At 41.7% G+C, this 22,327-nt stretch overlaps 1 protein-coding gene across 4 annotated transcripts in view; it reads left to right on the top strand.

Annotated features, from left to right (window-relative positions):
• PLD5 (phospholipase D family member 5) overlaps nucleotides 1-22,327 on the top strand; it is a 160,712-nt gene that overhangs the window by 134,939 nt on the left and 3,446 nt on the right. For all 4 annotated transcript variants that reach the window (XM_072333154.1, XM_072333157.1, XM_072333156.1 and 1 more), the window contains exons 6-9: nucleotides 11,778-11,975; nucleotides 15,322-15,461; nucleotides 17,401-17,566; nucleotides 22,029-22,143. In XM_072333154.1, coding sequence (XP_072189255.1) covers nucleotides 11,778-11,975; nucleotides 15,322-15,461; nucleotides 17,401-17,566; nucleotides 22,029-22,143 — 619 coding nt within the window. The remainder of the gene's footprint in view (nucleotides 1-11,777; nucleotides 11,976-15,321; nucleotides 15,462-17,400; nucleotides 17,567-22,028; nucleotides 22,144-22,327) is intronic.

Below are 22,327 nucleotides of genomic sequence, written 5' to 3'. Positions count from 1 at the left end.
CCAGTTCACTTAGTCTCTCCTCATAAGGGAGATGCTCCAGGCATCTTTGTGGCCCTCTGCTGGACTCTTTCTAAGAGATCCCTGTGATGGTATTGCAGATGGTCCTTCAGAGGACAACATGCCTTTGTCATGGTGCAGAGTTTGTATATTTGGAAGTCTGGCACTTTATTTTGTTCTTTAGCTGAGATAGGCCGTGTTTTTCCTGCTACATTCAGTAGATGAGGAAAGTCAGCATTTTCCTGTTATGCTCACTCGGCTTGAAATTTTTTGTCTCGCCATTCATTATTTACAAACAAATCTCGGTGAAGCAAATGGGCTGTTGCGTCCCTTGCTAGCAATGCTGTACATTGCAAACAAACAGAAGAGTGGTTGTAGCTGGATAGAAATATGGATAATGTGGCTGCTACGTTTGTGTTTTGTGCTTTTTGTTGCTGCCTGGCACTGCTTTTGGTTCCTCCTTCGTTCTGCAGATTTCTGTTTTTTGCAATCAAGTGAGTGAAAATAGCCTAGGGCTGTGTATTCTCTTTGCACTTAAAGCCAAGAAGACTTCCTGTGACACATCAGCTTTGCTAGTGTCTCAAGATGCAGAGCCAATCCCCAATTGCAACATGGTAGAAAGGCATTCCCTGTTAGCCGAGCTCTCCTAATGCCCTGTTCCATTCTCACATACCTGCATAATGCATTTAGTGTCAGACAGGGCAAACTATCTTGCTGCTCAGTTTTATTCAATTTCTGTTGACTCAAAGAATGCGCTCATCATTCTCTCAGACCTTTGAAATTAGACATCTATTTTCAACATTATTTTTCATTTATTGTGGAAGTTCTATAGAAGAGGTTCACCTACCACTGGAGTAATCAATAATAAATTGGTTACATCAATAAATAATAAGTCTACAGAATGAAATAATGGAACATCCCATTTAAGCAGTCATTTCTTTCCAAGGTAGCCCAGGATTTCATGTAAGAGAATCACCACAGTCCAAAGAAAAATCAAAAGAAAATTAGAATGATTCTTTTTCGTAATTGTTTGCCTGCTTTTTAATACTTGCCATGTAATCACTACATTTTAAAATAACCAGGAATTACAGAAAATGCAAGTCACTGGTGAGAATGGTGAGAAGGGTGTCTAAGCAAGCCTATATAAGAGCTGATTGCAGTAAATGGCAGAAGAGAATGTCCAAAACTGGGTTTGCTTTGAGTTTATAGATCTTCCAACCAAATACATTTACAAGCGTGAGTCCTGTGTTTTCATTTGTCTTGTGTTAATTAAGAAACCCTGAAGTAGCAAGATGTGCTGAGATGGTAATGTGCGTGACTACAGGTACTGCACTAGAAGGCTGTGTGACTTCTGCACTGGCCTGGTGGCAGAGTCTTAAATAAGTAAACTTAAGTGGATGAAAGAAAGGTGTAAATTCTGTATAATATATGTTGAGCTGAAAGAGAACTTGATCATTAAAACCCAGCTGAATCTCTGAGGAGGAGGTAATGCACCACAGCCTGTTCTGTCATCTCCCACAAGAACATGCTGGCAACTAATCTTGGTCAGTAATGTTAATGAATGGAGGCAGATTCCTCTCAGAGGAATTTAGCTATTAGCATACCCCATCAGATCAGTCTTGTTCAACTAAACAATTAAAATAGCAGCATTAAAATAATCATGACAGTATATTCCCAATATGTCAGTGGTTCCATCCACACACACATACTCTGATATTGCACAGACAGTTCCCTTCTAGGTAAATATCTCCATTCAGAATTGCCTCAGCTCCTAAAAGTTCCCTGGTGCAGCAGCCCAGTCGTCTCACTTTAACAATGGAGCCCTTCCAAGGAAAACTGGATTTAATATTGTTTAGTGACAAAGATACTTGGTACATCAAGCTGAAAGGCAAGGCTGTAAATCTCTGTGAGTATGGCAAAGGACAATCATTTCAGTCATTCTCTGAAAGGAATAACGAGTCTACAGTTCAGTATAAAATCTCATCTTTCTATATATACAAGTCATCGAGCAGAACAAAACATTCTGACAAGGCATTCCTTCCATATGAATGTGCAGAATTAACAGCCCCTCTAAACCTTTTTCAGACTTTGACATTGTCTTCATAAGCATTGAAGCCTGGTTTGGAAGTCATCTTGCATTGACCTTTATTAACTTTGCCAAGTAAGCAGCAGTCTCCAAAGCAGTGAGATCACCAATGTTTGCATGGAAGTGCTCAGTGGCAAACTTATTCCCTGCCCGATGAAGATATATGGGGAGGCAGCACATGCCAACAGAAATGTGAGATACATCTTCAGGAAATTTCAGGATTCCTCTGTTAGGCAATCAAAGTTCTGTAATCGATACAGTGACTAACAGGCATTTCCTTCAAAGTTAATGGCATGGTAGGTTTCTAGGGTAGCAGATCCTTTTGTATGTAGCTCTGCCATATGGGTACAGAAAATGTGCACCATGTATACACACCATGTACATATATAACAGTTTCATGATGTATGTTCTGCTTATTAACATATAGAGTATTGATGATATCTTTTATCATCTTCATGACTGGTACTTTAGTACCTTCAACTCTGAGCGCCATAACAAGGAACTCAGTTTAAAAAGAAATTATATGAGAAAAGTATTATCTTCCTATCTTCAGATCGAAAGGGCAATCCCTTTGTATTTTAATAACATACTTTCAAGTGTGTTTTCAGGTGTTTCTTTCCTTTTTCTATAAAGTTAGTGATTACTACTCAATACTGCAATTGGAAATGGCAAAATGGCATCAAATCTTAAGTTCTCAGAGGAATATGATATACCAGTTTAATGCTAAGTTTTGTTTTGTTTTTCATTGGAGGACATGGCCACATGTGATTGCTTCTGTGTCAGAAAAGCCTGAAACCTACTACTCAGAAGAATAGGAACAAAGGAGCAAGCATGGATTTCTTAAACACATTTTTGTATAGGCTAGCCATTATCCTGGGCCTGCCTGTGTAATGCCTATGTAATATTTAACTAAATCACTTCTCTAAGCTGGTTGGATTTCTAGCTTTCTTTAAGGCCCTATACAATTCTTTAATCAAGATTGGAAAAAAAAAAAAAAAAAAAAGAGCTTTTGGCCCTCACTGTCTGTTATCAGGTAGTCTGGGAAGGCTGAACAGTTACAGCAGTAATTCATATGCAAAGGCACTGTCCCAGTTTCTGTCCGCAGCATGCCTGCCACCAGTCTACATTCAGATTGTAAAATGAAAACCCACTGTGTGTGTCAGTAGTGTTATAAATAATGCATCCAATTAGTCAGCTATGTGCTGCTGCATTTCCCTGAAGCTCATGAATCTGAAAGGCCCAAAGAAACTGTACTTTGATAGAAAAGGTTTACACACAAATAGCGCCTTTATTCTGAGGTCAGTCCTTTGTGCTCTCCTCTATGTGCTGTGCAGCAGAAGATGTTGGGAGGCTGCCCCTTGCAGCATTTCTAGGAGTGAGAACAAATGCTCAGAGCTCACGCTGTGATTTCCAGCTGCGTGAGGAGGATGCAAGATAAGGGCTGACAGAGGGTGATACAGACTGTGATGTGTCGGAAAGAGGCAGCGGCATGTATGCGCATGTGTGTGGTAAAGGAGATTCCAGGGCTTTCCAGAAGCTAGCAGGATCCTTCAGATCACCTTTTAATTCTGCTACAGTTCCAGTAAGGTAGTGAGTTGTTTGATTTCATGTGAGTGACATGGGTGCTGAATGCGATGCATCTTGTCAGCACTGAAATCACGGCCAGCACCATGTGCTCTTTTCCTTCCTAACCAGAGCTTTTCTTTAATATAATGAACAAAAACTGTATTTGAAAAGAGAAATGGAACCAAGTTAGGAAATCTAATTAATGTGCATTCTACAGTAAAGAAATAAATCAAGCTTGATTCTGGAGAAATGGTTTCTTGCAGTTTCCAGTTTGCTTTTTCCCTGAAGAGATACTTGTGCTTGCTTTGAAGGAGTTATGAAACTGTAAACTGAACAGTCATTTGAAAATGATAAATTAGGCTGTGATTATGCCAAGTGATATTAATTATGCTGATAGAGTTTATAGCAGGAAATTTTTAACTGATTCACTTCTGCCTTCTGGCTTGCGCTGACAGGCAGTGATGTGTTGCTGTGCTTGGTTTGTTAGTGAAAGCAGCAATGGAGGTAATAAAGCCCAAATTCCACTCTCTGTGCTGTGTTGGGTTCCATGGGAACGTCACCACACAGTGGGCAGTGGTTTAAACAAATTTGATTTGTATTGTTTGAAAAAGTGCATTTATTTGTGATGAATTCCATACCAATGAACAGATGGCTGAAAAACAAGAATTATGATGTGCTGTTTTCTGTTGTGCCAAGGACACAGGGGATTTCTTGTTTTCTACTTTGATGATACGTGGCCAACTCATCCCCACAAATCTCTTTTCAGTCCGTGCCATCAGACAGAAAGTCCCTTCATTGGCATTTCTAGCTTCCTCTGTCTCTCTGCAGCAATATCTTTCAGCAGAAATGAAATGCTGAACCAAATTATCAGCTCTGGAATTATCTGCCTCATTGTGGCAACCTTTTACCATTAGGAAATAAAAGCAAAAGTAACAGATGAAGTTGTAGCTTCTCTGGCACTTCTAATCTGAGAGAACCACAGACTGAAATCTATCAAATGTACTTTCTAGAGGTGAGAATTAAAGGCCGGTGAACTGATTAGAGGCTGCCAATTCAGTTGTACTCTAGCAGAGTACAACTGGTCCATTTTGATGTCCCTTCCTGTCGTCTGGTGAGAGCAAAGCATGGCTTAGTACTGACGTTCAATGCAAATGCAGTGTGCCCCATGCATCGACTGTGTGACCTCTCCTCAGTCACGTGTTCAGGCTTATTTTCAGCACAGTGGCTTGAATGACAGTTTTCCATTTTCAGTGATGGGATCTAGTTCCCAGCTTAGGTTGACACTGTATTCTGATGTCAAATGGAAGGGATTTTTTTCTTGTTTAGTAGACACTCTGCCTGCCAATTATGTTTGAGTTGCTTAAAACCAAGATGATAGAGAATTAACCTTTAACCTTGAGCGATAGCAGTGTTTACAGACGGTTGAAAGCAGTGAAAAAAACAACCCAGAAAACTTAATAATCTGAAAAGCTGAGTCCCATGGCAAATAATATACGAAACCATGGAGGGAGTGCTGGCTGAGCCTGTACAGGGCCCAGTGCTTGTCACTGAAGTGAGTGACCAAGGAGGAGAAAACACTGGGACTGACGAGGAGCAAAAAAATGGAACTGGGAAGAGCTTGTGGACTGGGCTGTGGTAGGGGCATGGATGAGATTGTACACGTTTAGAAAGCTAGCTCCGTACGGAAAAACATAAGGAGTTATTTGTGCAGAGTTCTTGTATTACGGTGTCAGTATGTTAAACTAAACAAAGTTGCCAAACTGCAGAAATGCTAGAAAAGATGCCTCTGTAACATTACCCTACTTTATGCACAGCTACTGCAATAATGTTTACTGACATACGGGCCTCTTCCCAACATTTCTAGTTCTTCCAGCTGTGCAATGGGTTTCCCATACCAAATCAACAGCTATTCCGCATTTTGCTTTTCATTACTGAACAAGCATGCCTTAGTGCATGCTACTGAAACTTCTACAGAAAGGGGGGTCGTTTAATGCCTTCAGGGGCTTATACATACGTAATATTTTCTTCTTTATTGTATTAGTCTGGAAAACCGTGAGCCTAGGAGGAAAGACTCTTCTTGTTCTCTTCTTTTAAAACTTCACTTGTCAGTGCTGCAGTGCTACAGGTCACCCCCAGTTTGCTCTTACAGTGAAAGAGCACTAAGCTTGCATACATTCACTGTCACCCAGGTTTTAGGGGTTGAGCTGTACTTCTCTGAATTAACTCTTATGCCTCTTACTTGATTTTCTTGTTGTTCATTGACTATTTTTAATGTAGATTTGGATCTTGTGGAAACACAAACATCCTGCTCTCAGTAGCATTTAAATACTGTAATTGCACGCCAAAACTACAGAAGCCTGGGACTCTGTTTATCCATCTTGTGCTTTAACTTGTGTAGGTCTGTAAAAGTATTAACCCTTCCAACAGCTTCTGTTCAGACATTTTAACTGTTGTTTTATGCAGTGTATTTTGTTACAGAACCCACCTAGGACAAACGAGTCCCAGAGGACAAGGTGATACAGCTGGTAACTCCTACGTTAACTAGACAGCACTGGAATGTAGGCCAGGCACCAGGAAGGTCTATGAACAGGTCTTGCAAACTAATACATTGGAGAATGGTTGAAAGTTTAATTCTATGAATTTCAGGGCCGTGAAGCCTCTGCACTGTATTAAGAACCAGGCATGGCGGGAGTATTTTGGCTCTGGATGCACAGGGGTTGGTTGCAGCTTCTAGTGAAGCATTAGCTGAGGTTTGTGCTTTGCTATTTTGGTGAGCTCTAATGCCTGCATTTGTTTTGCGAGACAAGCGAAGAAGTGCTGCAGCCTGCACAGCCTCTTCAGAGTCAGGCTGTGTTCTTGTTGTGCATCAAAGTGACAGCCACCCGAGTGGGGCCTGTTACACCTAATGAATTTGTGATGAGTGCTACTCCTATAATCCCATTAAAGCTAAGCCTGCTACCATAGTCCTACTGAACACCACGATACCAAGAAACACTCCTCCCTTTCTCAGATCTCCCACCTCTCCCTCCCTTGGGGATAGTCGTCCTGCACTAGGGCTGCATGGCACCCAGCACACATCCTTCCTGTCCCTCTCAGTGGGTTTGGTGAGGGCTGTGGAACAGTGGTGTAAAAGCAGCCGTAGGGTGATGCTGTGTGTGACTGGAGAGTCACTGAGCACTGATTGCTGCCAGACAGAAACTGGAGGGAGATGGGGAAATGAGGATGAGGCTGATAATTGAGTGAAAAGGAACCCCTTGTCTGGAGCACAGGCTGACCACGCATCTATAGTACATATGATGAGAAGATCTTGAGTTTACCACTGCAAATACCTGCAGCCTGTTCTATGGTGGTAATTAACACATTGCCTGTTAGTTTTCTTTGGAAGCTACAGAAGAATCTTAGGACCTTTTAAACCTTGGTAACTGACAGATCACGCTTCTTGTTACTCCACTACCCTAGTGTTGTTATTCTGCTTTTGCTCAGCCATACATCTGGAAATTGCTCATTAAAACCCCCCACAGGGCTGAAAAGATAATGAAGTACATTTTCAAACACAGACAAAGGGCAGACAGGAGGTAAACACAGGCAGCCCAATACACAAAGGTCTGCTGAGTACATTTAGAGTCCAACAGCAGACTCCCTGTAGTTATTCCAGTGCCTCTCTAGCACAGGCAATGGATGGCGCCTGTAGATTGTCCGTGCTTTCAGGCAAAAGTTGGTGCCTCAAGAGAGCTGCACAGCATTTTCACGACCAGATGACCAGACCTCAGACAGAGCATTCATTACACTTTTAATTATTTTTTAAGAAATTAATAAGGAATTTTCTAAAGCCTCCTGCTATGCTTACAAGTCAGATACTACAAGCTGTGAACCAGATTGTACCACTCTTATGTAGGTCAGATAGTACCTTGCCTACACAGGGGGGTTGTTTCCTGCAGTGTATCCCAAGATAAATATAGAACATGCTGTCTGGTCTGTGCTCTGTGGGCTAAGGAGACAACATGCACCCTAACCCCGTTATCCACAAGTTTCTAAAAAGCCTTACTGACACGGCTTCTCAGATTATGGAACTTGAGTGTTACAGATCCACAACCCTTTTGCTTTAGGTTAGAGACACCAACAAACACGTTAGAGCAAAGAGCAAGCAAAAATTTATATGAGTGAAATCTATCTCACAGTCCAGTCTAGGAAGTTATCCTTCCTCTTGCCATAAAAATCAGTTTTTCTAATTACAATTCTTAATTTTCTAATCTTCTACTATTTTTTGCAGCTTAACTGTCTTCTGTAGTTAGACCATCATCATACAGGGCCACTGTCATTGTTCCTTGGGTCTTTGTAACCATCTGCTTCTCTGGCAAGAAAGACAGATGTTGATTTGGTAGTCTTTAATAGCTGCTCTGTACAAATGGAAATGGCGTGAGCAAGAACAAGGGAAGCCCTCTCCTTCATTTTTCATTCTTTGAAAAGGGCACCTATGGTGGCTCTTAAGTAAGAAAAGAGAGGACACAACATTCCCTGTCCCAGATGTCAATGTAGGCTTTGAAAATATCAACTAGAATATCATGAGCAACTTTTTTTTCTGATTTTCCTATCTCAGTATTTCTGTTCCATTTTGAGGCATTCAAGTTTGTGACTCTCATTTCAGATTTATCTTCCTTAGACTTAAGACTTTGACTTTTTGAGACCTTCTTCACTTAATTTTTCACTGCTATTTTCATTGCCAGGTAAGTTAGTGTTGAAGCTTGGGCTGAAGAAATACTTCCCTTGCCTTATGAGCTCTAGGCCTGGAGGATTTTACCACAGCAGGTATCTTGGATGATACTTAAGCTGCAGGTTTCAGTCACTGGAAGTCGGGAACAATGCACAGATTTTGACTCTTTCAATATAGGTTGTTTTTTTTCTGCCTCTCCTCTGAGACTATTGAGAGAAAGAAAGAAAGGGAAAAAAAACCTCATGTCTGTAATAACAGCAGCTCTCAAACTGAAGGGAAAATCTTTTCCCTTATCTGGATGCCATACAACTTCATGCTAAGTCTGTCACCAGAGCATCCTTGCAGCCCACTCTCTGAAGTGCCTCCAGGATGACAGGCTTTGTGATTAACTGGGAAAAAAGCAGTCTCTCATCACATGAGTATGGGAGTAAAAACAGGCTCTGTGTGGAAGATGCTTCTGAAGCAGGAGCACGTTTTAGTCTCCAAGCCTACTTGAGGCTGTTCCACAAGAACAATGGGGCTGAGGTTTCTATGCTTTTTTTTATGCTGTTTTCCTTTCAAGGTGACTTGAACCAGACTGCAACAAGCCCACAGAGCAACATGTAACTTCATTTTCTAAGGAAACGAGCTCTGCACAGTAAGTGCATGAGTTGCTGCCAGCCCTTTCCAGTAACTTTCAAGCTACTTTCTAAGTTCAAACAATTTTGAACTGAACTCCATAAAGCTTAATGAAAACATGCAGCTGGGAAAAGAGCATACTCTTGTGCCAGAGGAAAAGGAGGAGTCCAGTCTATATCATGTACTAGTGAGCCTGCATGGGGAGAGTTCTTATTATGACTCCAGAAGCAGGGAAAGCTTTGATCACCTTGTGCCTCCAGAGAAGAGAACTGCACAATGCAGTGCTGCGGGCAGCTGGGTTTGTTATTGCAATGTGAACGCAGCTCCTGGGATGGTGTCACCAAAGCCCATGTGCCAGGCAAGGCCTTGCTGGGGCTGTGGCCTGCTGTCGGGAACAGAGAGCACTGCAGAGTGGATGCAAGGTGGGTCATAAAAATGGCACAGGCACAAAGCAGGTACCACCCCAGGCTGCTTCCTCCTCTCTGTAGGTAAGGAAGCACAGGGGTAGAAGGACAATACTTTGATTTGCAGGGAGGGAGAAAGCACACTTCTCTGAAGAGAGCTGCTCACACAGATGCAAGGCTGGCAGGCTCTGGTTTGCTGTTTGGTCACTGTTTTATCCCTGTGCTTAATGAAAGGGATAAAGAGGGATGGTAACAGTGGGACTCGAAAGTGAGAGGGAACCTGTAACCACATAATTATGTCAGAATCAACTAACAGCCATGAAAAGCCGATTAAACTCTATTATGCAGATACATGTAACTGAATATTATTAGTAAGTCCCTTGCAATGACGTGCCTGGCAATTAAGGGAACAGCACTTGCAGTACTTGGTGAAAACAGAGATAATGTACAGTTAAAAATGTTTGGAGACAAACAGCGTGCAGAGGCCAGAGACAGCTTAAAACTGAATACAGGAGCATCTTCAAAGATAGCGGTACCCAGGGGAAAAAACAGAGATGTTATTCCAAACAGACTGGCTCGGATGCTGGGCACAGCTTAGAATAATTTATATTTATCATCAAAATGAATTTACTGGCTCATGAATAAGAGGCTGCAGTGCAATAAGCAGTTTGTGTTTTTCAACTACCTACAAACTGTTGGCTTAACTACAGGTTAGTGGAGGAGCATCATCTTTTTCTCCAAATTAAATTTGAAAAGTTCATAGTAATATTAAGATTTAGGCAATAGCAATTTGGGGTAATGTTCCTGTGGCTAAAACTATGAGGTAAATATTCCTGTTTGCTGTTTCCTCTCCCACCACTGGAAGGGAGCAAAGGTTCAACTCTATTCTTTTCCATTCCTCTGCCCACTCTTGCAGAGTGTTTCTTATCCGCAGACAGAACTGCACAGGAGCAATCCCTGAGATAACTGTGTGCATCTCCGAGTTCACACAGGCTCAGTAAAAAGATACGCTCCTATCAGAAACTGCCCAGCGTGACTGTGGGGAGCTCATTTGAAGGAATGCAACCAGTGAGGAATGTGTTGTGTCACTGAAAGCATGAGCATACTGGAGAACCCATATCCTCATTTTCTTCAGCATGTCAGGAAGAGTTCTGGGACATGCTACCAAGAGGCCTGCAGAAAAACTGCATCAGTCCTCTAAATATTTGTTCTGTATGTTGTTTTATAGCAGGTTGTTGTTTTAGGCAGGTTGTCTTGGTTTTTGAAGATGGCTGAAGTAGTATGAAATGCAAATAATAAGAGGTCAATAGCATTTGTGTCGTCAGCAGTGCTTTTCTGAGCCTAGTGTGTAAAGAAACAGAAGGGACAGAGGGTGTGTCGTTACACTTTCATTTCGGAATCCAGAAAATAACTTTTAAGTGGAATATATGTAAGTTCAACAGCAGAAGTACTGGGTATGTGTAATTAATGAGATCTCCACCAAACCAAGACTTAAGGATAATCACAAGACATGCCCTTGCTTAAGCAGTGTATGAAGACTGTTAAAGCATTTAACTGTCTCATACTGCTAATATTTGCTTGGGTTATTTTCCCTCATGCTTTACATGTGAGAACAGTGATGCTTTCAAAGTGGTTCACTGTCTCGGTTTTCACACACGACAAAACTGATGTCCAGAAATCTGGAGTCCAGTAGGTGAGGTACCACAGCAAAGGCAGCATTAAGAATCAAATGTGTTTGTGTCTTAACTGTGCATCTCATATACTGGAGCACACTGTGCGTAATGGACCTAGCTGCTGAGAGTACGAAGGATCTGTTTTGTTCATGCTTTTATTAGAAGCTGAAGATACGTGTTTCTTCTTCAGCAGAGAGATAACTTAAGCCCCTTTGCATACAGCTTTTCTGAGAGTCAGAGAAGACAACTTATTCTGATGTAAGAAGCTGTCACCACTAGCGCTGTGTGCTCCTGGCACTCAGCAGAAAGGAGGCTTTCCCTGTAAACAAGAAAAAAAATAATAAAATAAGACCCATCCCAGCCAAGAGTCGTAACTTTTGAGCAACAGCTGCAAGAAAAACGGTGCCTGTGACAAATGGACATCAGCTCTCAAGTAGTGTCCATGCGTCAGGTGTGGTGTACTGTCATATGTGGATACGTGGCTGTGACACAGCTATGCATACAAACAGCTTCTGGCTGCTTTTGACTTTGAACATTTAGCTCATGTGTTTTCCTTTAACAGAGTATTGCTCACAAATGTTCCTGTAGCTGAGAGTAATGCTACTGAGCCCAAGGTACGCCTCTGGAAGTCACCTCTTAGGAAATGTTTACATTCTTGCTGCTTATTTCCACAGATTCCTCAGCCAAAATACCACTAATAATAAGAACTTTTAATTTCACAGATGAAAGAACTTGGTGTCATTGTGTACAACTGCAGCTGCCTCGTCCTGGATTTACAAAGGATATTTGCCCTGTACAGTTCATTAAAATACAAGAATAAAATACCTCCAAGTTGGTCTAAGAGACTCTATGGAGTGTACGATACTCAAAACAAACTGACACTGCAGCTGAATGAGACAAAATCAGAAGCTTTTGTGTCGGTAAGTTCTGAAATGTTGCAGAGGGAGGGAAGGGGAGAAGATGATTTAACTCATGTAAACTGCAGTGCCTCTTTACTGAAGCAGAAGTGTTCAACAGTGTCCTGGATGAAGTCCATCACATGGCTGTGTTCTCCCTGACAGATAATAGCTGCTTTTATTTCCACAGTTCACTACTTTGGCTTTTATATCTTGTATTTTATTTTCTAGCATTTTGTGGCTTTTTGAAAGCACCTGAATCTGTCTTCAGGAAAGCACGTGAACCCATTAGAAATTATCAGGACAACTGATAGAAATTACCATTAACGTGAACGTATGCGGTATAATTTAAGCTGGTACTTAAGCATTTCTTTCAATTGACCCTAAGAGAAGAAGATGTGCATTACTGCTGTGTACTCAGCTGGAAGCAGCTATTAACACTGAGACTTGTGCAGGTGACTGGAAACATAGATACAGAGATAAGACCACTAGAGCTGTCATCTGTACATCACTCTGTTGTCTGGGAAAGTGGTTATTTCAGTAATTGCAAGGTTTTAAGGAAGTTTTATCTATTCCTGTGCTGCAAAAGAAACTAATCACAGTATATTTTTACATTTTGATTTCTGTGAAATTGTTCTTATCTGCAATTTGCCATGACTGAAAAGTGCTGCAGAACATGTGCCATGTTCTTATTCCTTCCTTTGTCATTTTCACCACTTTTCCTCCTTCATCTAGAAAATGGTAGGGACGACCTTCAAATTAGCTGATTTACTTACAATGATGGATACAAGGTGAAGAGCTTGAAGTAAATGAATTCTTAATCAGGCATCCAAAATGATGTATTATAAACTTAATGTCAGAGCTTGAATTTTTATCCATGGTATTTATAAGGATCTTCACTCTGTTCCCTTGAGAGCATTCATGCTACTGTAGAACATGATCTACTTTTATTTTAAATGATATTCTCAGACTTCTAAAATTCAAGTAGCATTCCCTGTGGATTCACTGCCCGTGTGTTTGTATTTTTAATGGGAAGAAATAGAACACTCATCCATTTCAGATGTGATGTAGCAAAACTGGAAAAAAGTACACAGGTTGATAGATATTGAAGGATCTTTCCTTCTGGGCATTATTTCACAAGTAAAATAAAACAGCCATCAAAATCAGGAATATACTGAAGATTGTAAGAGTTATTTTCCATTCTACATAAAGCAAGGGGCTGTTTTATAGCCAGGTAAGTCTAAAGCAATGCAAAGTATGTGGCTCTCGATTTTTACAAGCTACTTGCACAAGATGTTGATGCAGATGAGTAGTTAATGGGATGTGATTTGCCTTCACCTGCTGGGTGCCACAGAAAGTTCAGGTGTCCCAGATTTCCAGACTTTTATAGTCACTGGAGACACAGAGAGCTGCTCTGGAGTGAAATGAGTGAAAATCTGAAGTACCTAAGGCAGCCACAACTAACGGTCTTCTGAGGAGACATGTATACTTCTATTGATTCTGGAGAGTCTCAAGGATTGGCTTAAATGAAGAGAACTTACTTTAAGACAGTTAGCTGAGGAGCTGCAAAATGAATTCTCCCTGAAGTAGTTGCTGTTATTAAAATTACGTGAACTCCTACTCTCTTCTAAGCAATCTGTAAGAAACCGAGAAATCCTGCTGGAAGCCTTTCATGTGGGGGCACTCAGTCATGAAAGCTGAGCAAAAGCCATCCATAAGGAAACCATTAATCCTAGAGAAAGCCTGCTTACAGTGAAGGGGCTCTGCTTACTATTCAGCCTGTTAAAATGTTCTGGTGTGCTGATGGACAGCTAGCTGTCTGAGTATGAGCCAGCAGTGTGCCCAGGTGGCCAAGAAGGCCAATGGTATCCTGGCTTGTATCAGGAATGGTGTGGTGAGCAGGACTAGGGAAGTCATCCTGCCCCTGTACTCAGCATTGGTGAGGCCTCACCTCGAGTACTGTGTTCAGTTTTGGGCACCTCAGCACAGAAAGGACATGGAGATGCTGGAACAGGTCCAAAGAAAGGCAACAAGGCTTGTGAAGGGGCTGGAGAGTATGCCCTGTGAGGAGAGACTGAGGGAGCTGGGGCTGTTTAGTCTGAAGAAAAGGAAGCTGAGGGGGGCCCTTATTATCTTCCAGCATCTGAAAGGTGCTCACAGCGAGAGCAGGGTTGGTCTCACTGGTGACAGGATGAGGGAAAATGGGAAAATTATGTTGAACAAATTCATTTTACACCTCTTCTAGAGTTAAAGACTTATTCCTTGAAAATGTATTTCACTTTCAACCTTTATGCTATATAAAACAACAAACATAACACTAAGTCACTGAACTTTCCTTCTTGTAGTCAGGAGTCATCGCTGTAATGTTGCTTAGCAACAAGATCATCTTCCAGACTGGTTGAAAAAACCCATGTTCTGTTTGGGTCTCTTAGTATTCAAGAATGCATCTGGAATACTAGTCTTAGAATTCTGCTACTGTTAAATTTCTAACATTTTCCTAACTTCTTTATTTGTAGGAAGTCTTTTCTCACCAATCAGTGACCAGGTACCATCACTGTACATAGAAAGGGAGGGGGAATATATCAACACCCCTAAAGAAAAACAAGTCATATAGCCTGGATGCAAGCCAAGCAGAAAACAAGGGAGAGATGGCACAACAGAAGGAAAGCAGTGCACTGGCAGAGCCAGCAGTGCAGGAACTGGTACCTGCTCTAACTCTGCAAATGCCTTTAGCAACCCCTGCTCTCAGGCACCAGGAGCAGTGTGGCAGATGGCTCCGCCTCTTCTCTGCTGGGCAAAAGAGCAGTAGGCCCTGGCCTGTGCTGCAGGTGGGTGACTCCAGCAGGCTGTCACCTTCTATATCCCCACACACAAAACAGAAAAGCTGAAATCCAGGCTTGCTACTTACCAACTCAGTACCAGGTAAAACCTGAAGCTAGGATTTAAAAGATAAGCTTCCTGCAAAACTGCAGCATCTCCCTGCAGCAATGATTGAGTAAATGGTAACTGTATGGTCATGGGCACATGAGTAACATAACAGACTAATTTCTGGTAGCAAGTAAATAGATCAGGTTCACAGATTTTACAATATCTAACAGTAACCAGTCCTGGGACTCTGCAGCAGATTCAGAGAGGTTTTCAAGCTTGTGCTGTCTACATTTTACCCAGCTGTATCTACCTGATGGTGTTTTCAAGGAAAAAATAAGCCTTGAAAATTACCTTGTATGTTTGAGTATTCCAGCAGGATGGGTAAAGTTAACAGTCTCTACTGAAATTCAGGATACTGCTTACGACCTTGTGACATGTGAAGGGAGAAGAAAAGAACCTGTCCTTCTATTTTAAATGCAATATTTGAATTTTGCCTTTACAGAATTCACCTAAACTCTTCTGCCCAAAGGACAGAGTCCTGGATATTGAAGCTATATACAATGTTATCGATGATGCCAAACAGTTTGTCTACATAGCTGTCATGGACTACTTGCCGATCGTCATTGACACAAATGCTAAACGGTGAGTGTCCATGTGCAGGGCTAGCATGCTATCACGATGCCGTAAGGTCTGCTGGAGAGAATGAACCCACAGGAGATTAGTTGCTATGTGGACCAATTTCTTGGGGCCCAATTCTGCTCTTATTGAAATCAGTGAGAGTTCTGCCATTGACTTAAATAGGAGCAGAATTGGGACCTAAGAAGACATTTCCAGTTCAGGGTCCTAAGCTTTGGATCTGCCTTTCAAAGGAGCTCAGAACTTGTCTAGTCAGACCATGCGCAAGTGACTGAGACCCAGGAATACAAGAACCTACACATCCTTGAATCCTGTTCCTCACACTGCTTTGATACCACAACTACACTGCTATTCAACAGGAGAGAGTATTTGTGCATGCAGAAGTGAGACTGTGTGCTGTGAGTTCTCGTATGAAGCATGGGAGATGTCACAGTTTTACTGAAATACACAGTTACATTAAAGCTCTTTCCAAATTCAGCGTAGATCACATTTTAAGTTTTATCACAACTGATAGTTTAACTGAGAAATGCCGAAAGCAAAATCAGCCATCACTCAAAACTGGAGCCACCATTTTATAAAAGCATTAAGCTCAGAAAGCAAGTACCCAGTGGTCCTGCAGTATCAGTTCCTATGAACAGGACATCTCGTTAAGCTTGCTGTTGTACCCTTACACTTTGATTGCCATTAGGCCAAATGTGCTTTTTTCCAGTTTTGCACGAAGATACGTTTTGTTCAAAACTGTCAGTAAAAATTAAAAAAAATAAAAAAAATTAAAAAAGGTTTGGCTAATATACTGTTTACTATTTCAAATCCAGAAGAGGGTTTTTCAGATAAACTCATTACATACAGCTTCTGTCACACTGATGGAATCCTGAGTACTGCGAGCTGCAGGAACCTCAGTGTCACATCATCCATCCCTCTGATTTCTCCTTAGATTGGAAAGGGTCTATGTATACAGAACTGCAGCTGTGTTGCCCACGATTTTACCTTCTGTATTCCACCTTTCTTTGTTCTCATGCTTAAATAATTCAGAAACCCCTTGGATTCAGGGAGATCCAAGAAAGCCACCTGTGTGAATTTTGCAACATTAGCACTGTAGCTTTGTATTTGAGGCACTGTCATAGCTTCCCTACCTGGTCAGCTTCCATTTTTTTACTTTTATTTCCTAGCATTACAGAGCTCAGATTTCAGTAGCTTGAATGTCTTGACGCTGCTAGAACAAAAGTGTATTCTCTTTGTCTAATTTTTTCCTGTCCCCGACCTGCTTTCACCAATGTTTGGGAACACCATGCTTAAGCTAAGGACAACAGGTCTCTCTCACCAGCTGTGAGAACAGCACCACAGAGGCCAGTATCCTGTTCATGGCAGAATTTCTCAGGAAAAGGCAGCATCCTCCTTAAACAGACCACCTCCTTCTGCTATTAAAGGATGCAGACACCATGCACAGCAGCAGCTCTCCTTTTCAAAGCATGAACTTAACACAAGGTCTCCGTTCCTCTCCCTGTATGAGACGGAAGGGAAGGAGAGCATGGCAGAGACTTCATTGTCCCTGTTCCCTTACGCCTGCAATCAGCAGAAAATCCTTCCTGTTCCTCTGCCTGGGCTAGGTAAGCAGCACCCTCTAGCTGTAGCTCCTTCTACTACTCTCACTGCAGGCACTGATGCAGGAGCAACTGTCACAGTTGTGGGCTAACACAGCTCAGCTACCCCACCTGCACTGCTCCATGCCCTGGCAGGACAGAGTGACATGGAACAGGATGTTGGTTAATCTTCTCAGTGAGAACTCCTGCAAATGAGAGCAGCACTCCTTAAACAGGAAATCAAATTCACACGTTTAGTTCTTCCTGTGAAGTCTTCTATGCTTGGCTGCCTAAAAATCCTGTTTTTGTGTTTGTTTATTTGTTTTTTTATGTTATGTGAAACATACTGTATTCTTTCTCCACAGATACTGGCCATTTCTAGATGGGAAGATAAGAGAAGCATTAGTTTTACGAAGTATTAAAGTACGACTCCTCATAAGTTTCTCAAGAGACACAGATCCCCTTACTTTTAACTTTGTTTCGTCTCTCAAAGCTATCTGCACTGAAGTTCCAAGCTGTAGTTTGAAAGTCGTAAGTATAAACAACATTCCTTCTTTGAAATCTTATCCATTCTCCCTGCCCTGTCCTGAAAACAGAATGAAGAAAATTTGACATCTGAGAAGCATCCTCCATTAGTAGCAAAGCCTTTTAATTCCATTAAAGAACAAAGGAAATGGATGCAGCTGAAAGTACTGCTTCCTATGTTGTTATGCCGGCCCACACTGTCAGAGGCAGACAATGGTGATATGGCACCAACATTCCATTACATGCTGTAGCTGCATGGCAGATGGCAGCAGAGGAGCACTCTGACACAATGGCATCTGATGTGGAAGCGTGTATGAAGCAAGGGTGTAGGACTGAATTCCTCCATGCAGACAAAATGGCACCCATTGATATTCATCAGTGCTTGCTGAAATGTTGATGGAGATCAAAGAGTGGAAGTGAGAACAGTGAGGCAGTAGGTGGTTGTATGGGAAATTGGGAATCACAGCCTGAACCTCTGATTAATCAGCTGAGGCAAGTGTCAGGTCAGCTGTGGGAGCACAGGTGAGAGTAATGTAGCTGTGCTCCTGGAAGGGGTGGAGCTTGACTCCACCTCCTCTAGGCCTCATTTAAGGGCTGACCACCACTAAGGCAGTATATCCTGAAGACTGCTCCCTGCTGGAGATTGTCTCAGCAGTTCCTAGCAGACAGAAGGCTTCCATATGGGTGAGTTTTTCCTGTAAATAACCTTTTGGGTATTTACCACCATCTTTTCATTATTGTCACCATACAGTGGGGCTTTCAGCAACAACATTGTGAAACAGCAGAACACCTCCACTGGTGCAGATTTTTACAAGTGCAGCATGCAGGCTCTTTTTCATCACAGGCAAAAATGTACAGCTAAGCTAATGGTGGCGACTGCTGAAAAAGTGTTTTGTAGATGAGATGTTATTGTGCTCTTCGCGCCTGTTGTAGTTCCTGTGGCAACAAGCAATAGTGGAGCAGCCTACATAGTATAGTAAACTAAATTTATTCCTAGTAGTAACAGACACTGAAATTGAGAGAAGAACAGAATGATACTAAAAGGCAGTCTGTGTGGGGGACAGCTTGCATAAAACACCGCATCTGGTCTGTCACAGCAAAGCTAACCCAGAGAATTGGAGCCTTATGGCTGTAAATGTGACAGCATGAACATCTTTTAGTCTGGATTTGTGCAACCTTACTGTTTAACTGCTTAGGCATCTGCTTTTTGTTTATTATGTACAAAGTACAAGAAAAAAAATAATGGCTGCCCAGAGAAGTTGTGGTGCCCCATCCCTGAAGGTGCTCAAGGCTGGGTTGGATGGGGCCCTGGGCAGCCTTGAGCTGGTGGGGGGCAGCCCTGCCCATGGGAGGGGATTGGGGCTGTGTGGGCTTTGAGTTCCCTTCCAACCCAAACCGTTCTGTGACTGTGAACTGCAGGGGAAAAAGAAGTACTGTTTGCGTTTCACATGCAATGTGGGATCTACTATACGTATCTAAAACCAGAGATTTTTCCTATGAAAGGCACCGTTTCTTCTTAAGTGAGAAGCAGCATAAAGTGTATTTTGAAGACCAACAACACATATACAACTGACATTGTTTAAGCCACTTCTGTTTTGGTTAACTTCTAACCTGTTCCATATTTAGCATGAAAATTCTATGTATGTTTTAAAATGTTTGGTTTTTTTCTTGAAGTGGCACCAATTGCTGTACATACTCATATCCATTGCCATCTACTCAGAACAGCTAAAATCTTTAGCACAGAACTTATTTTGTAAAGAGCTGAGTGATAGGGGAAAAAACCCTCACATGATTTCTAGACTTCTAGTTAGATATGCTAGCCAGAGTATCTAGTTAAAATAGAAATATAACGATTTCCAAAAAAACAAGCTCCAGGCACAGCAAAGCACACAGCTGCAGCTTTTTGCCAAAGGCAGCAGCCCAAGGTACACGGTCACCTTGGAGCGGGCAGCACAGATTAATTTCTCCATTAGAAAGGAACCTCCTGGATTCCTGTGGCCACTGACCAGACAAGAGCAAGTTTTGGTACAAACACGACATTAAAAACCAGGGCTCTGCAAACCTGCTGTGTCTAGCAGCGCCCTGACCAAGAACAACAGCAGTCATTTTGCAGTCTGATGGGGAGGTCAGGAAGGCCGCAGACTGCAAGACAATTTCCCTGTTGCAAACGCTGAATTTTAACCACATTCTCTGTCTAGAAACATTTTTTTCTCTTTTGCCACAAAACTTCCTGACACTGCTTTGTGTGTGTAAACTCAGTGCACGTACTGGGAGCAGAGGGAGGGGGGAAAAAAAAAGATATGGGAGGAAAAAGCTTTGCTTAGGGACAAAAAAGGTGCACGTCGCCAAACACCAAAGTAAGCTGCCATCAAACTGCTGCTCCTTCAGCAGTTCAGCTCCTTCTCTGTCCCGCTCCCCACACTGTACCAAATGTGACTGTGAAAGTAAAGCTTGAATCATGAAGTCCAGGTGAAGAGTTCACTGGTGTGCCTCTTTGACCTGTCATTGAGTACTGCACTTCAGTTTGCTTGACATTCTAAGTACATGCTACAGTGCAAGAAAGCATGCTCTAACTCTCAAAGGAGCTGTAGACGAGACCCAGCTCTGCTGGTTACCATGCTGAACGCAGGCAGGTGCATGCTTCTGAAGGGCCCACTGAAAGTAACTAGATGTGATACTAGAGAACTGGAGCCTAGGAAGGAGAGCTGTGGAGCAGCATACAGATCTATGGCACCAACTGCAGCTAAGGTAAGGGACAGGAAAAAACAGAACCTTTCACTGATTTTACAGAAACATCAAAACAGAGCTGCCCTATGAGTCAAAAAAATGTTGTGCATTAAATATGAAACTTTTACTCCTAAAATAAAATTGGTGCTTAAAGTTTCAAACTCCTAAAACAGAATGGAAACTATGAATGAAATCCTAGCAAAAGGTGTTGTTATCAACACGGTATTTCTGCTGCTGGTGATGGTTTGCTTGCTTAGCTAAGGGAAATTTCTGTACTCTGTTTGTGAGAATAGATGCAGCTCCCTACTGGTATCTGTACTGACAAGGAATGACCTGTCGGCTGTTGCTGGAGAACACGTTACATATTCAGTCATCTTATCTTTTCCTTCCTGAGGCTGAAATTTTCTCTTGTGCAAGCATACACAAACAGGAAACTAGCATATGATTTCTCAGTTTCAACGTCTGTTGAATCTATCTCAGTCTGACAATTCGAAGTTGATATGATGATTGGGCTTGGCTATTTTTGTGGCAAGATATGTAATTTTTTGTTAAGTATCATAACCCTGGGAAGAGAGCTTGTCATGTTTTGGTTCGTGGCATTGAATACTCACACGCAATCTCTAGACTAGTTCCTACAACAATAGTTAGCTATGCAGTGGTTTGCTTTATCTTCCAAATCGCTTGGAAGAGTTAGTGCAAGTACCCTCCAAGGACACCTGGTGGCTGCTAATTACTTCTGTTCCTGTTTTGTTGAGCAAAGAAAGCCCTTTTCTTCTGGCTTTATTCTGAAATGTGAGGTATTTCAGAATGATTCAGATCCATCTCCAACTTGCAAGTACACACTCTCTGTTGTGGGTGGGTGTGTGCTTGTATAGAGATTTCTCAGGCAACCATAGCAGAGACAACATACAGCCAGTTACCTTCATCAACAATATATTGTGAATGACATTTCTTTTGAGTCTGTACACCATCACCTCAAAGTTTCCAAGTCATGCAGTAAATATCTGATTTCCACTTCACTGTGTTATTCTCCATTTCTATTTTTGGAATGTGTGTCCAGCTATGAGCTTCCTTCACAGAACAAACAATATGTAGCACTGTACTGGAAATCTCATTTTTGGCTGGCACTAAGCCAAGTAAGGCAAGTGTAACAGCTTTGAGCAGACTATCTCTCTTTGGGTAAAACAGATGTGTTTTTCTCGTCTGGTAAATTTCTATCTTTGCCCATCAGTTTTTTTTCTTGAAGAGTTTCTAAGATCAGCAAGTTTCCTTCTGGAAACCATGCAATGCCTAAGGTAAAGATGGGCATTCAACTTGTTGTCATACCTGGAAATGTGTATCCCATAGCAACCTTCAAATGCCAGGATTCCTTGATGAAAAGGAAAATGAGCTCAAGTTTCTGGCTCTCATGCAGAAAACAACAATTCTGCCTTGTTGGTTTTTTTGTTTGTTTGTTTTTGCTGTTCATTTCACAGCCATTATTATGCAGCATTTTAGCACTTCTATATGCAGTAGCCATCTACTTTGTATACTTCACAATGCAAAGGAATACTCAATATCACAGTGAGAATTCAGTATGTAATACAATGTGCTGTGTTCTATAAAACTAATGCTTATCTGTGAACTTGAGCTGTTCTACAGCACTAACTTGTTTCCAATGAAGAGTAGAAGAGCAGAATATTTCTTTTAATCCATGATAGAATGGTTCCGACTAACCTCAGTTTCATTTGTTTTATGGCAGAAATTCTTTGACCTCGAGGAAGAGAGTGCATGCTTTCTCAAAGATCAGAAGAACACTTCCCTTCCCAAACTAAACCGTAACAAATACATGGTGACTGATGGAGCTGCATACATTGGTAAGTAACCATATCTCCAGCAATTCCAATTTGTAGCCATCAAGCCTGAAATAATGCTCAATTATAATTAAGGAATCTACAGCTGATTTACTTATTAAGTTACTGGTCTGATTTCTTTGGGAACCTGACTGAAGATTGCTCTGGGAACCCAAATGAAGATAGCTTTGAATTTCTTATTTAAAAC

Source organism: Excalfactoria chinensis, chromosome 3, assembly GCF_039878825.1.
Source record: "Excalfactoria chinensis isolate bCotChi1 chromosome 3, bCotChi1.hap2, whole genome shotgun sequence".
In the NCBI taxonomy this organism is placed as follows: Eukaryota; Metazoa; Chordata; class Aves; order Galliformes; family Phasianidae; genus Excalfactoria; species Excalfactoria chinensis.
This window is presented reverse-complemented; position numbering and strand designations above follow the sequence as displayed.